General features: G+C 35.6%; 1 protein-coding gene across 2 annotated transcripts in view; it reads left to right on the forward strand.

Annotated features, from left to right (window-relative positions):
• LOC124169313 (fatty acid synthase-like) overlaps positions 1 to 14,310 on the forward strand; it is a 110,765-nt gene extending 96,455 nt beyond the window's left edge. For both annotated transcript variants that reach the window (XM_046547896.1, XM_046547895.1), the window contains exons 27-40: positions 373 to 496; positions 1,001 to 1,177; positions 1,858 to 2,037; positions 3,041 to 3,239; positions 3,883 to 4,066; positions 4,521 to 4,669; positions 4,986 to 5,233; positions 5,919 to 6,226; positions 6,715 to 6,908; positions 7,783 to 8,055; positions 8,616 to 8,929; positions 9,732 to 10,049; positions 11,615 to 11,857; positions 12,375 to 14,310. In XM_046547896.1, the coding sequence (XP_046403852.1) occupies positions 373 to 496; positions 1,001 to 1,177; positions 1,858 to 2,037; positions 3,041 to 3,239; positions 3,883 to 4,066; positions 4,521 to 4,669; positions 4,986 to 5,233; positions 5,919 to 6,226; positions 6,715 to 6,908; positions 7,783 to 8,055; positions 8,616 to 8,929; positions 9,732 to 10,049; positions 11,615 to 11,857; positions 12,375 to 12,488 (3,025 nt within the window). In that variant the 3' untranslated portion in view covers positions 12,489 to 14,310. The remainder of the gene's footprint in view (positions 1 to 372; positions 497 to 1,000; positions 1,178 to 1,857; positions 2,038 to 3,040; positions 3,240 to 3,882; positions 4,067 to 4,520; positions 4,670 to 4,985; positions 5,234 to 5,918; positions 6,227 to 6,714; positions 6,909 to 7,782; positions 8,056 to 8,615; positions 8,930 to 9,731; positions 10,050 to 11,614; positions 11,858 to 12,374) is intronic.
• Positions 14,311 to 15,606: the final 1,296 nt, after the last annotated feature.

Genomic DNA, 15,606 nt, shown 5'->3' on the forward strand with positions numbered 1-15,606 from the left:
GTTTCAGCCTTTTCAGGGTCACTGTCAAGAGGGAAAAAAACCACTATCAAGAGGTTCTGTTACCTTTTGATAATGACCTGAAAAGGTTGAAACCAATAGAGTTTTTAATAAAAACCGTGTGGAATATAAGAAAGTTTATTTTCAAATTATCAAATTGTATATTTATTTGAAGCATCTTTCAGTTATTTTTTTGTCATACATCTGTCATTTTGTATCAAGGAATTGTCTTTTATATGTCCTAAAGCCAAAATCTTCTAGATTAAAATTTATTTACTTGATTATATGACTTGTCATGTCACTAATACTTTAATTGATGCATCTTTATAATTTTTGTTGTTGTGATTTTCATGCGTAATTTATTTTTTTATTTAGGCCGGAACTGAACCCCAAGAGTGAGTTGTGCAGTGTGTATTATGCCCCTCTAAACTTCCGCGATATCATGTTGGCCAGTGGAAAGCTTCCACCTGATGCTCTGCCCGGAGATTTAGCTGGACAGGTGAGAAAATTTCTATTTATTCATGTATCGGCAGATGGTCCTGATTCAGTTCATATTCCATTTTTTTCTGGGAACATACATCCTTGTGTAGGCTATTGATTTAAGTGCTTTGTAATTGTTGAAACACCAAACAAAAAAATCCAAATCCGTCCGTTAAATTTGGAAAATGTGCATTTTGAAAGGCCATCCTAGTTATTATTATCAAAATAATTGCACATGACCATTGAAATTGAATTTTCTGTAATTTATCATTGAGGAAATTCATTGTTTAAAAAATAACAAAATACATGCAGTAGTTATTCGTTTCTATGCTAATGATATTTTAGGGCAAATAATATGGTTAATAAAAATATAAGTATGGAATTTATTGATGATTTTAAAAGTATTAAATATATCCTCTGGATATCCTGGAAAAATGTCCTTTTTGGTATTTATTCTAATGTATGCGTGTTAAGGAAAACATCAAAGTGGACCTCACTTATCCTTGACCTTATTTTCTTTAAGGACTGCATATTGGGCCTTGAGTTTTCTGGGCGTGACTCATCTGGAAGGAGGGTCATGGGCATGGTGCCTGCCAGAGGGTTGGCTACGTCTGTATTGGCTGATCCTGCTTTCTTGTGGGAAGTCCCAACACACTGGACTTTAGACCAAGCATCTACAGTTCCTGTTGTATATGCAACCGTGAGTAGAGATTTCAATTTTCAGAAAAAATATTCGTACAGCCCTGCTTAGAATATTACCTTAGGTGACGAAATAAAATTTTTGAAATATAATAAGCTGATAAAGATCTTTCCATTATTATTGGTAAAAATTGCTTTCTGAACTTAAAAACACTTCGAAAGGGTATAGGTAACTCCTGGTCAGTTTATCTTATTATCTATGTTAGTAATTTCCCAAGTGGTGTTCATAATGGGATTTAAAAAAAATAAATGATGGATTAGCCAGCTATGTACCTACTTCTCTGGTGTCTTTCAAAAGTGCATTTGAAGTGCTACAATTCCATTAGGGATAAATTGTTTGCCATTTTCTGAGACCTGAATCCCCCAAACATATACAAGGTGATCTAACCATGTGAGCTACCTAGACTTTTGTTATGGTGAAATTGTTTTGACTTTATTACTTGCCTTATGGGAAAGTGTTCTTAGTGTAGACATCCATCATTGTAGAATTGCTTTGGGATTATTGTTTGCATTATGGGAAGGTATTCTTGTATAGCTATTAGTGTAGACATCTTTTACTGTAAAATTGCCTTGACATAATTATTTTCCTTATGGGAAAGTGTCCTCATATAGCCGTGAGAAGAATTATTTGTAGGGGGCCAACTACAAAGTAATGGGATGATTTATTTTCCAAATTTGCAGAGCTACTACGCCTTGAAGGTGAGAGGAGGAATGAAACCTGGTGACTCAGTACTTATTCACGCTGGAACTGGTGGAGTGGGTCAAGCAGCTATTGCTATTGCTCTCCATGAGGGATGCAATGTTTTCACCACAGTTGGTAGTGCCGAGAAGAGGAAATTCCTTCTTGACCGCTTCCCAAAGGTAAGCCACCCTTATTTTTTTTCAATACATAATATAATAAATATTTAACAGGTTGATGGAAAACCCTTTATATAGTTGTACATTGATCACAAGTACTTAAAGTAAAAAATAGGTGGGGTGTCATTCTCCTCTTTAATTTTACCTCTTGGTTTTGCAATTAAAATTTTTGTCGACATTTATATTGATGATATCCGACATTGATATTCAATATGCATCATTAAAGTACACTGCAGCTTTCATTGATGGTATGGGAATAAAAAATCTGTCACTCAGTTAGTGTTAATGCTGGAGGTTGGTTTGGATTGTAAAGAATATCCTGTTGCCATATTGACTTGGGGTTATTTTGACATATTCATAGTATGGTCTTTAATGTCTCTCTCGTGATTAGAAATTTAAATTTTGAATTCTCAGCATGAAGCTCACAAAGTTCAATCTCACTGTGGGGTGTGAAAATCTCTAATATCCTTCAATGAGAACTTGTTTTTTGGCATTTTACGTATCCGATCAGGGTGTAAAATGATACAAAATGAGGGTAGTGGTGTTTCATAATTTTTGATCACCTGGATTTCTTATTACATTGCTTGGATAAAAATAATATTACAATGTAAAAAAAACATTTTTAATGTAATTCTCTCAGTAACTTTTTTTAACAAATTTTCATGCAAACAAATTTGTTGTTATGATTTTCTATCATTCTCCTCCCTTTTAATTATCCCAGCACTGCCATCAAATGTTGGTGGCCATTATTTGAACTTATTTACATATTTAATTTTAAATTCTGAATAAAAATTGAGATACAGTTCCATTCACAATAATATTCATTGAATATTGCATTGTCATCTGGTTCTGAGTCAACCTGAAATTTTCAGCTTGATAGCTAGTGAGAAAGTGGTTATAGTTGCATTGCTTGATTTGACGCAGACCAGGTGACAAATAGGGAAGGGAGTTTATAAAAATATTATAAAATACCTGTAATCCTAAGTCATCATCATTTCTTTTTCAGTTGAATGCTCGCAACATAGGCAACTCTCGAGACACAAGCTTTGAGCAGATGATATTGGAGGAAACGGAAGGCCGTGGTGTAGATCTGGTTCTCAACTCGCTGGCCGAGGAGAAACTGCAGGCCTCTATTCGCTGTCTGGCTCAGGGCGGTCGATTCTTGGAGATTGGAAAGTTCGATCTGTCCAACAACAATGCACTTGGTGAGTGGCGTCCATCTTTTGTGTTTGCAAATTGAACGCTTGAAATGATTTAGTCGATCATCTTGTGGCATGTACTTTCAACTACATGTATCAGTTTACTGGGATTTGAAATGTGAATTTTTGAACTTGAATTTTGGAAAGGTCTTAAGTTTTCAACACCTTCTGTTGCTATTGGACTGTTGAATTCTTTCGATGCTTTTATATTACAAAAAATTTAATCGTAAAAGTTAACTTGTAAACCTTAAGTGTTTTGATTTGGTAAATTTAAATATGTACTCATCAGCCACTGCTTGTCTTAGCTGTTCCTCGATTGTATTAGAAAGCCTGTCTGAAAAGCCTATTATTAAAACGTAACACTCATAACTTTTGTGCCAATTCCTCTCCTTATAATCAACCACCAGTTTTCTCACAATATCAGTTTAATTTCTAACAATTTGGCTCTCTGTTCTTATTCTTTATTAGAAAAAAATTACTTCAACTTGCAAGTCTCCTGTGTCTTATTTTGTTCATTAGTCACTGAGACTGTGTCAATACTAGGTTTTGAAGTTGAATTCCTTTAATACATGTTTCATTTAAAATACTATAGGAAATTACACCTTATACAGGACTAAAGTAATGTATGACATTTATTTTTGGCATGCAGGTATGTCTGTATTTTTGAAGAATACCACGTTCCACGGTATCCTCTTGGATGCTCTGTTTGGTGATGTTGGAGGAGAAGATAAGAAGGAAGTGGTGAGATTGGTTTCCGAGGGAATAAAATCTGGAGCTGTAAAGCCCCTTCCGTGCTCCGTGTATTCGGAAGCCCAAGTGGAGCAGGCCTTTAGGTATGTAGCTGATTATTATACCATGGTGATAAATTGATTACATTCCTCCATATAACAGAAGTACTCAATGCTTGAAAAATTCCTGGAAAAATGTCTTCGTGGGATGCATATCAACCCTAAAACACCTTTAGACTTTGCTTGCCAAGAAAAAGAGATCACTGCTTTTGCCATAAATATTCTTACAATTAATCTGATGAAGGCCCTCATGGGCTTTCTATGATTTTGCTGCTGATTTTCTTTTTCATGAGACGCAAGTCAAAGATTTAGTATGTCTTCATTGTATTTTCTCATGAGAAATCCAGTTTTTAAAAAGTAAATTCATGAAGAGCCTGTTCAGTTTTAAGTCACAAAGCCTTTCTACAATTTCATATTATTTTGGGAATAATTTGGTGATTTTTGCCTACCTGACTCTTTTGAATGAACTTCTAATCATCCCTTTGATTTTTTATTGTAGATTCATTGGATCTGGAAAACATATTGGAAAGGTTGTGCTGAAGATCCGAAATGAAGAACCTGAAAAGGGACCAGTTAAAGCATGTCATAAGCTTGTGCAGGCAATTCCCAGGACATATATGAACAATGAGAAGGTGTATATACTAGTTGGTAAGTTTATTAAAGAATATTTGGATGTGGGTCACGATATTCATTAAAAATTGTGGATTTTGTTATGAATGTAATGAGCGTATATTCTTAGTTATTCTTCACAAAAACCTTAATCATGAGGTCCTGGTTCATTTATCATCAGGTTCATTTAAAAGTTCTCTGGATGTGTTATATTTTTTAATGGCAAACAGCTTTTTAATTTATCTGTTGTTATTGTAGCATTCTCATTAAATCCTAATGATGGTGTCGTAATGGCGGTGGTTTCTAGTGTTTGTTTAGTTTAGTGGTGATAATCAATTAATCTTCTCTTAAACAGGTGGTCTTGGTGGTTTTGGGCTGGAGCTTGCTGATTGGCTCATAACCAGGGGTGCTGCTCATCTTGTTTTGACCTCGCGCAGTGGAGTTCGCACTGGCTATCAGTCGCTCTGCCTCAGACGCTGGCGTCAGGCAGGCATCAATGTCCGTGTCTCCACCGAAGATGTATCGAGCTTGCAGTCAGCCGAGAGGTTGCTCAAGTTTGCCGCCCAGGAAGGCCCTGTCGGAGGAATCTTCCATTTGGCTGCTGTAAGTTTATTGTTTTGTTTTGGAATTTATTTTCTTGATTTTGTTACAAATGAACTTCAATTTCTAATAGTATTATGTCAGTTAAATCTTTGTGTTCGACCATATTCATTCTGCTTCTCAACAAGATGTACCTGTGTGATTTTGTGGTTATGTTTGAGAGGGTCTTGATTTTTATCTGCCTTGAAATTGTATAGCTTGGGAAAAAAATATTCACAGGAAAAGATCAATTAGAATTTTTCTACATTTATTCTTAATATGAGTGCCGTGATATTCCATATTTTTAATATGTGTTGGATTATACTATAATTTTATTTACCAAATTGTTCAAATATGCTTTATTTCTTTTCTAAAAAACTTTAACGGCCATAAATTCAATGAAATAGAATTTTTTGGTAGCCCAGCCTAAGCGTTAATTTGATGATAAATTTTATATAGCTAAAATTGTATCCTTTGTTTACTTTTAAGCTGCTTTTTTCATAATTTTGTTTCATATTCTAACTCGTTGGAAAGCATTAGCCAATAAATTAAATCCTACCTTTGGATTCATATCATAGTTGTCCATATGGTGTAGAATTGCTTAAGTGTCAATTTAATGAAGAATTTTCTTTCTTTCTGGTTTTTATCTCTGTATCATACAATTGGAACGAGTCGATCATTTTCTCAACTTCTGACTCTTCTGATTTAGGTCCTGAAGGATGCTTTCATGGAGAACCAGAGTGCGGCCGACTTTGCTGCAGTCTGGGCACCTAAGGCCAGAGGTTTACAATACTTAGACGAGGCATCACGAACCCACTGTCCTCAACTCGACCACTTTGTGGCCTTCTCATCTGTGAGCTGTGGCCGTGGTAATGCAGGACAGGCCAATTACGGTTTGGCCAACTCTGCGTGCGAAAGGCTTGTTGAAGCCAGGCAAGCTCAAGGTCTTCCAGGATTGGCCATCCAGTGGGGAGCTGTTGGTGACGTCGGAATGGTAGCTGAAGCCATGGCAGGAAGGTGAGACATTTGAAAATCTCCAAGTTGAAAAGTAGTGGCCATTCATTATGGCTTGAAATCATATTTTGACTCAGAAATGTTGTTTGCTAGAGATATCTGTCATCTGTGGAAAAGTGTAGTATCTGCTGCCCAAGGTGGATACCAAATATGCATATCTTTTTACTTGCTCCTCAAAATTTTATAGTCAAAAATAAATTTTCTGTAGCAAGGGAAGTATGAAGCTACAAATTATTTGGATTTTGAGTTGGAATAGGAAAGTTCTGAGCTATTTATTTTTGACCTTAGCACCCAGAATATTTCTGTGTAAAATATATCTTCCCAGTTTTGATCAATGTGTTACAAGAAAATGTCATTTTAATAAAAGCAAAATGACCTTTGGAAATACCAGACTTATAAGCAGTTTTTAATCCCCATTCCTTTTCATCACATTAAAAGCCATAATGATGTAATTCAGTTTATAATATGAACCCGTCTGTCGTACTCCATAGTGCTGCTGTTGGTGCCAATGAAATTGTTGTCGGAGGAACTTTGCCGCAGAGAATGACTTCTTGCCTGGCTGCCTTTGACACATTCCTTCAGAGGCCAGATCCTGTGCTAGCATCCCTAGTTGTTGCTGAGAAAGGTGGCGGAAGTCAGTCCGATGGGAAAGTCAGCCTTGTGGATGCAGTGGCTAACATTCTTGGTAAGATAATGAAATTGAATTCAACATTTTTTGATGTAACTTAGTGGAAGAACAGAATAAGATAACAATTAAAGCAACAATATTTTAATCCACAGAGTTTTATTCTTTATTACTAGTACTGATGCCTGATGTTGAGGCAGTGTCATAAAAAAAGTGGTATTGAATAAAACTGTGAATTAAAACTTACATAGTTGCTATTAACGTTATCTCATACAATTAACTTTGCTGGTTCTACGTCAATGCATTCCCTGCTTGAAAATTGGCAAGTATGTACTTGGAATTCTTTCTTGCGGAAGCTTCTTATTTGACATGTTATGGAAGAGATTAAAGTATCCATGTGAGTAATAGTTACCAATTTGTAGTTTGCCTTCTCTGAAAAAGAGATGTTTCTTCTTTTGACATCCTTTGGTTATCTTTTAGCTTTGTTCACTTCTAATCTTTTGAGTGCAAAGTATTATTCTGTTAATTCATTTCCTATTGAATCTACAGATTCTGCTCAGCTATCACACTCAAAATAGATTTTTTAATTTATGTCACTGCCTCTTATGTTCATTATTGTTTATAGCTTATTTCTCTCATTTTGGGCATTGACATTAAATTGGCCTTAAATTAAAGGTACAATTCATTAAAATCCTTTTAATCTTCCATCAAAATAGGGAAAACAGTATTATTCACCAATTTTTTTCTTAAAACAAAACACTTATAGTGCCTCAGAGGACAGAATTTGATGTGTAAATTCAATATTAGTTCAATTAAATATTAGTACAATGCTTCAAGAAAGTTCATTAATTCAATATACATAAATACATATCAATGGAAAACTTCAGAAATATGGTGAGTTTAGGTGTTAACCAACTTGCATTACTTATTTCAGGTATCAAAGATGCATCCACTGTATCGGCAACTGCAACATTGGCAGATTTGGGAATGGATTCGATCATGGGAGCAGAAATCAAACAAACACTGGAGCGTACCTATGACCATGTACTGAGTGCACAGGAAATCAGGGCCATGACGTTCGGCCAGCTGCGAGCTTTGGAGAGTGGTGGTGCAGCCCCTACATCAACACCGGCGAAAAAGCTGTCAGTCAGCCTTTCAGGAAAGGCAGCGGCTGCCATTTCTGCATCAATATCCAAGGACATAGCAGGTGAGCTTTAGAAGAATGGGCTTTTCAGAAATGATTATGATTCATTCCGTAGATGACCCTTTTTTTGAGCATTCCAGTTTGCTTTTTTTTTTTAATCAGGACTTCAAATGATTTTTAGGTTTCACTATAACGCACTAATTCACCAACTTCTTTTTTTCTTTATCAACTGTGGTAGAGTTTTGAAAATAAGTTAACCTGTATTTTTCCAATTTACGTTCACAAGCTGTAGGAAGTCTTCATTTTCTAATGAAAATACCAATTGTTTTCTTACTGTTTAGAAAATGTTTGAGAAATGACTGCAGGTCTAATTTTAATCCTAAGAATTTTGTAAGTCTATTACGAACACTACTTCATTTTGACTGACTCAATGGGAGGAAATTTAACCCATTGCTTTCAAATTGATGATAATTCATTTTCACCTTTATAAACTTTCCCTTGCAATGATAGAAATTAAAGTGGTGCTCTTGGTATAGTAAATTTAACCAGATTGAAATAGCTACTTACTCAGAATTATTTTTAATTTCTTTGTTTATATACTCAATGAATTTATTTATTCACAGTGAATGGTGGTGGCCTCAACGGAAGCGACTTTGACCACTTAAGGCGGTCCCGAGAAGGATCTCCTCTCCAAAATGAAGTCCAGTTTGACCCAACGCAACCGCTTATGCCAACAGAAGTCCTGGTTCAACTGCAATCAGAAAACGAAAAAATCAAATCCACTGCTAAACCATTGTTTGTCGTTCATCCCATCGAAGGCCTCGCTACTGCCTTAATACCCGTCGCTAAGGAACTAAACTGTCCTGTGTGGGGATTGCAGTGTACTGCTGATGCACCACTCACGACAATTAAGGATTTGGCAGGATTTTACATCAAGGTATTTTATATTTCCTCTTTTTTTTGCAACAAAACTTACCTAATCCTCTAATGATGTGAAGTTTCTATTAGTATGTATATGGCTCCATTTTCTCGCCAAGCATCATATTCTTTACGTAGTCAAATGTTTTGCAGCATTTATATTGTCTGGAGATTGGCACAATAAGGCATTTAATTATTTAACAGGCAAATGGGAGTAAATTTGTTTTGAAGGTTGCTAAACTTTCTACAACTGGTAATAATCTCTCAAGTGGAACTCTCCACATGAACAGCGAAAAGGGATGTGAAATTGTGATGGATGAGAAACAAATCCTGGTCCATAAGCCGCAATCATGAGATTATTCATAAATGCAACAGTATGAAGTTATTTCTGTAAAAAGTTTTTACTGAAATAGTTAAATACATACAATGTTTTTTTCTGTGTAAATTTTACTTTTCTCAGCATGATATTTTGAGAAAATGCTGACCACTTCAGGGGGCGCTGAAGCTCTTATTGAGGCCCCTTCTGGGATATGTTAGAGCTTCAGATACATAGTATGTATATGCTCAGTATGTATATGCTGGTAAACTGATGTTTGCATATGAGAAATTAGTTTTTATGGTGATAAAATCATCTTAGGCTTGTACTGAGAAGATTTTATCTTCACTTAGGCACGGGCCTTTAACAGCCATACCCGGTGCCAAACCTGAGAATATTTTATCAATAGTATTCGCTGGTAAAGCTTACAAGCTTTAATGATAATTCCAGTTTTTCATTTAAAATATTTCAAAGCATTACCCAATTTTTATGGTTTTCCTTTCAGCACATGAAGAAAGTGTGTCCAAAGGGTCCATATAGGTTGTGTGGCTATTCATTCGGTGCGTGCGTAGCCTTTGAAATGGCTTTGCAGCTAGAAAGTGCCAAAGAAGAAGTGGCTGGGTTAGCTCTCATTGACGGATCACCCTCATACGTGGCACGACACACCGGCAGCCATAGGGCCCGGCACATAAAGGCAAGGCGGGCAGCAAACTCTACCAGGGCAAAGATGGACGAAACGGCAGCCAAAGCAATCACAGTGGAGGAGGAAGCTGATGCTTTAACTTATTTTGTTCAACAGTTCAGGGATTTAGACTACCAAAAGGTGAGACAATATTGATATATAGACAGTTGCAAAATTATCGAACTCTTTTTGCGAGTGATATGAGCTCATATTTTTAAGTTGAGAGTGGTGAACTCAAATTTCTGTTAGGGAAGCTATATATGCACCTATTTTTCAACAAAATTGTGCTCGGGCCAGAATTTAATTTGATTCTCGTGCTTTTTTCAATGAAATGTTTTTTAAGTATGTATTGCTTTTTTTCAAGTTCCTACTCTGGCATTTTATTTCTGAATTTATTTTCCATATTAATATTTCTAAAGGAAATAATGTCAGTATGGTTAAACTTGAATAAGTCAAACTTCTATAATCATATGTTGAGGCACAACATTTTTGTGGACAGCAAAATTTCAGTGTCCAGATTAAGTGTTAAGATTAGTGTGTACATGGTTGTGATGTGGAATACATGGACATTTTATGCAGACTAGGCTAACATATGATTCCTATCATGGGTGCAAATATTGTTGAAATACACAGTATATATAATTGCTATCGGCAAAAATCCATCGAATCTACTGTTATGTTCTACAAATTGAAGACAATTTAATCACAACTACAGAAAATGCTTTGTTAAAATTCCTTCACTCAAATTTTTACTTAAACAGCGCTTCAACTTCTAATTTTTGGACTTGTATTCACTATTATAGTTTCAATTTTTAACCTAGTATCATTTTCTTGAACAAGGATGTGTGTTTAGGTTATATTTGGCTTATTTATAAATATTTCCCTCTTAGAAATATGTTGCATTATTTCTTGTGTCTCTAAAGTCCCATGCTTGAAAATTTAACTCTTAATATAAGACACGGTCTCAGGCATTACTTTGTGGAACTGCTTCATCATAAAATAAATTACTTGGTTACATTCCACACTTCATTTTAAATAGCACGACCCGGGTTTCAGCATCTTGTGCTATCATTTTCACCTGATGATAGCACAAGATGCTGGCACCTGGGTAGTGCTATTTAAAATCATCATCATCATTAGTCAACAATCCTAAGATTGGTTTGACGCAGCTCTCCATTTCTCTCTCCTATCCGCTAATCTCTTCATAGCTACATATTTATTCTCTTTTACATCCTTTATAACCTGTCCTATATAACTCATTCGGGGCCGTCCCTTGCCCTTTTTCCCTTCCACTTGTCCTTCCACGATTGTCTTCAGCAGGCCATCGTGCCTCAAAATGTGGCCAACTAAGTTGTCCCTTCTTCTGCTTAATGTTTTTAGGAGGCTTCTCTTTTCTCCTACTCTCCTTAGCACTTCCTGGTTACTCACACGGTTAATCCATTTTATCTTCATCATTCTTCGCTAGCACCACATTTCGAATGCTTCCACTCTAGACTTCTCGGCTGCTGTCAACGTCCAAGCCTCGCTTCCATAGAGAAACTTAAAATAAAGTGTGGAATAAAACCAAGTAATTTATTTTATAAAAAAATTTAACTCTATTTTGATTTGTTTTTGAAACTTGATCCTCATCGGATGAGGGCATTTTTAACAGTATCTGACCGTGCACATTTTGAAACTAATATTTATTAATTTTTATTGTCTATTAGACCAAAGCTGAGCTCCAGAGTGCTCCTACCTGGGAGTCACGCCTTAAGAAGGCGACTTCATTCCTACGAGGGTGTGTTCCAGCAGAGTTTGAGACTGACCTCTCAAATGCGGCAGAGTCGTTTTATAGGAAACTGTTAGCTGCTGATGCTTACTCTCCCAGTGGAAGAGTTAAAGGTCCCGTGCAACTTTTGAGAGCAGAACACAATTACGTAACCCTTGGGGATGACTACGGCCTTACTCCTGTAAGTAATTTTCCATCACCCTCTCTACTAACAATAATTTAATTTTTCAAATTCAAAGTTTTCATCAAATTCTCACTTATTGGTATGGATATATGTATGTTTTTTTATAAATTCTATTCTCATTCAAAATGTTTTAATTATTGTGTGATATAATGAGAAATATTGTGCTTTCCTGTTGAAATCGTTGGATGATTTTTTCTCACCTTTTCAACCGAGTTTTTTAGCCCATGAAAAGACACAATGAGGTCTTTGTCATTTCTTATCACCAGGGTTGATATTTGCCCTAATATGTACTCATTACTCTCATTTACCCACATGGTAGGGAACAATAATTTCATAATCATGGACCAACTGAGCTGATGAGGTCCTGAAAAAAATTCATCTTTGCTTGTATACCAAGCGTCTGATTGAAACTGGGAACATAATCTCATTCATCAGTTTTACTTATTGAATGTATTTACGCATAATGTTTTTGTAGGTACTCATTGCTAATTGTCCAAAACGTGTATTTTTTCAGATTTGCGAACAAAAGGTGGGAATACATGCTCTGAATGGAAATCACAGGCAGATAGTGCAAGGAGAATATGCGAAAAAGGTAGCCAACATTCTTACAAGGGTTCTTCAACTGTAGTTGCAATGTAAGTCAGGGAACTAGACATTTTTAACAAAATAAAAAAAGAGGACTAAGTGTGTATGTGTTTATGATGGACTAGTTTGCAATGAATCAAAGGAGCCCAACTGGAAGTCGCATCAAAATGAGGCTATCGTAAGTGGTGTACAGAATGCTGAAGTTTCTGTACTCTCCTAGTGGTCATCATTAATGACAACTGGCATCAATGTTTGTACCATATGGTCCGTTGCTTTCAAGATAAGATGTTGATTCTTCCAAATATCTTACAGGAGCATATTGTCCTGCAATGCATAATTTTTTATTCATTCTGGTCTGAATGCTTATGTAAAAGTTATGGGAGCAAAACAAACCATATGTTTCGTGTGATGCATCGTAGATCAAACATAATTCTTCTGTATGTTTACAATTGTTTTGACAGCATCATTCTGTTTCAACAGACGTTTTTGGGGCGATTATTCTGGACTCACACTTAGGTCATTTGTATGCACCTATTATAGAGAAAATTAAAACCCAGTTTTTGTCTCCTTGTTAATAATAACTGGGCTGATATGTAATTTAAATTTATATGTTGAGGTTTTTATTCCGGCTGACTTCATAACCAAAGGAATTTCTTTTCTCGAATCTCATTGACTACTCAATTAAATGAACAACATTTTGTTACAATGGGTCTTATTATATGGGATGAATGGTGACTTGCATTTTCTGTATAACACATGCAAGATACTGTCTTTGTTCGTTGCGTCTTTACTGCCATTGGTGTGGTACAAGTAGCCATCACAAATACTTGAGTTTCTCTTCGATGTTGCATGTTATTTGTGGGGTATGTCTTTTACTTTTTGTTTATGTTAAACAATTGATTACAAATTTGTTTTGAATGGGTTTGTAATGAATACCAAAGTGAAAGCTTCCCAGATAAGTGCTAACATGACATTCTACGTGACCAATGACTACCTGCCAAGGTAGCTCTTATGCGGTCAAAACTTTGTGAAAAAAGTTTCGAAACAAAATTCCTAGTGCATTTCGCTCTTCACTTCTCAAAGAAAATCTTGAATTTCTCTTCTTTTTCCTCCCCGGAGGCCTTATTTCATTGATGCAGAGAAGTTTTTATTTATCGTTGAGAAAAATATTTTGTTTAAACTCTTTTTGTAAGAAAGAAAAACCCTTTCCAATGTAATTTTTGGAATGAGTTGAACTTGTGTAGGTATTTTTAAAAAGAAAATATCGCAGAGGAATTAAATTATTTTGGTTATTTATTTAGAAATATATACAAAAGAGTCTCATAAGTGTATCCTAAATCCAGAAAAGTCTTGCATTCATGAGTGTTTTTGTAGGACTAAAACCACCTCATTTAATTGGATTCTTGGGATACTGGCATTTATATGAAAAGTCTATTGTTAGAGCGCTGTTTGCAAGCATTAAAAGAAACATATCAATACATATTTTATTGCTGTAATTTATTCGTTGCATTCCTGCACCCTTCTCTTGATGGCATTTTTTTTATGAACTGCACTATGTGCAATTGTTTCTGGTCATAATGTAATATGCTCATCATGTTTTGTTAGAAATAAAATATTTTTTCCTAAAACTGTGATGTATATCCATTGCACAGCATTAGGTGCAAACTATTTAATTTCTTGACTTTATCTGAAAATGCATTTAAATGTGCTCAAAGATTATGTTAAATAACCCAGCAATGTGATATAGTTTTGTATGAATGTGTGCGTGTGTGTGCTGTACAAATTGTTCCATATTCTCATAAGTTGCTATGTATTGCTGTTTGCCACACAGTCCAATAAATAAAAGCTTAGATGTGACAACACAAGTTTGGAAATATTTTATTTTTGCCTTTTTGTTTAGTGGTTATCCGTCAGTTTTCCCATATATACCCTCTTGATGCCAACAGATGTGGTTAATACTGGCAAAAAATCTGACAAGGGAAGTCCCTCAATTGTCACCACCAGATATCGTTAAAATTTTGCCAGGTTAGGGGAAATGGATCTCCATCAGGTGTATTTTTTTGTTTCAGCCACTAATGCTTAATACTTTTCGAGACATTAGCGATGGAAACACAACAATATACCAGTGCTCTTCATCCTAGCAACCAGGGGTGGTCTGGGGTGATTGGGGGCCCTCGGCTGGGGCTCATGACAGGGCCCCTTAGGGCCTTATTAGGAGATAAAGGAAATCCTAATAAGGCTCCTCCAGAAAATTACAAAATTGCATGCCAGGAAATGGATGCTGACAAAATTCTAAAAAAAAACTAAATGAAAGCTAATAAAAATAGAAATTTCTTAAGAAAAAAATACTGTTAAAAGTGAAAATTTCACAGCTCATAAGATTTAAGAATGTATTATGGTTCTAATATCTACCTATATTTAGAGAATAATTTCCTTGAAACTGCACTGAAATCTAAAATAAACTTTTTAAATGACTCTTTCGAAAAAGCATCAAAATCTTTTATCTTCTGACACGCTTATTTTATTTTCTTATGTATAATCCTATTACACAGATTATGTTGTAAATAAATCAACCAATGAAAACCTACAATTTTATAACGGCAAAATAAACTTTGGTTCGAGTATGTGCTCTTTTAAGTATTTTTATGTATTATATTTTTCATATATTCTTCATGATGGATGCGAACATTGTAAGGAGTAGTGGCACAGCAAGGGGGGTTTTGGGGGATAAAACCCTCCCCAGGGCTCAGAGACTTTTTTAAGTTTAATCCATTTCACTTAATTGGATTAATATTACTTATAGAATAGTGTTAATATCAATAAAATATCCCTCAGAAAGCCATAAAACTCAGCATTTTGAGCCATTTATTTGAAAATTTTTCTAGGTGAGGGCCCTCGCACCTCCCACTAACCCTGGTGGGTATTTCTAACCCCCAAGACCACCTGTTTGTTGCACCTTAAACCTCCCCTAGCCTTAATTCCTAGCTGTACTCCTGGTAAGGGGGTCCCTAGGCTTGGGGCCCTTTACGATCACCGACCTTGCCAGACCGCCACTGCTAGCAACAGAGTATAAGGGGCTATTGTTTCAATGTAAGTTGCATAAATTTAGGTGTTTCCTATTACATACTTTCCGTCGCTAACATTTCGAAAAGTATTGAGTT

This window comes from Ischnura elegans, chromosome 12 (genome assembly GCF_921293095.1).
Source record: "Ischnura elegans chromosome 12, ioIscEleg1.1, whole genome shotgun sequence".
Taxonomy (NCBI): Eukaryota; Metazoa; Arthropoda; class Insecta; order Odonata; family Coenagrionidae; genus Ischnura; species Ischnura elegans.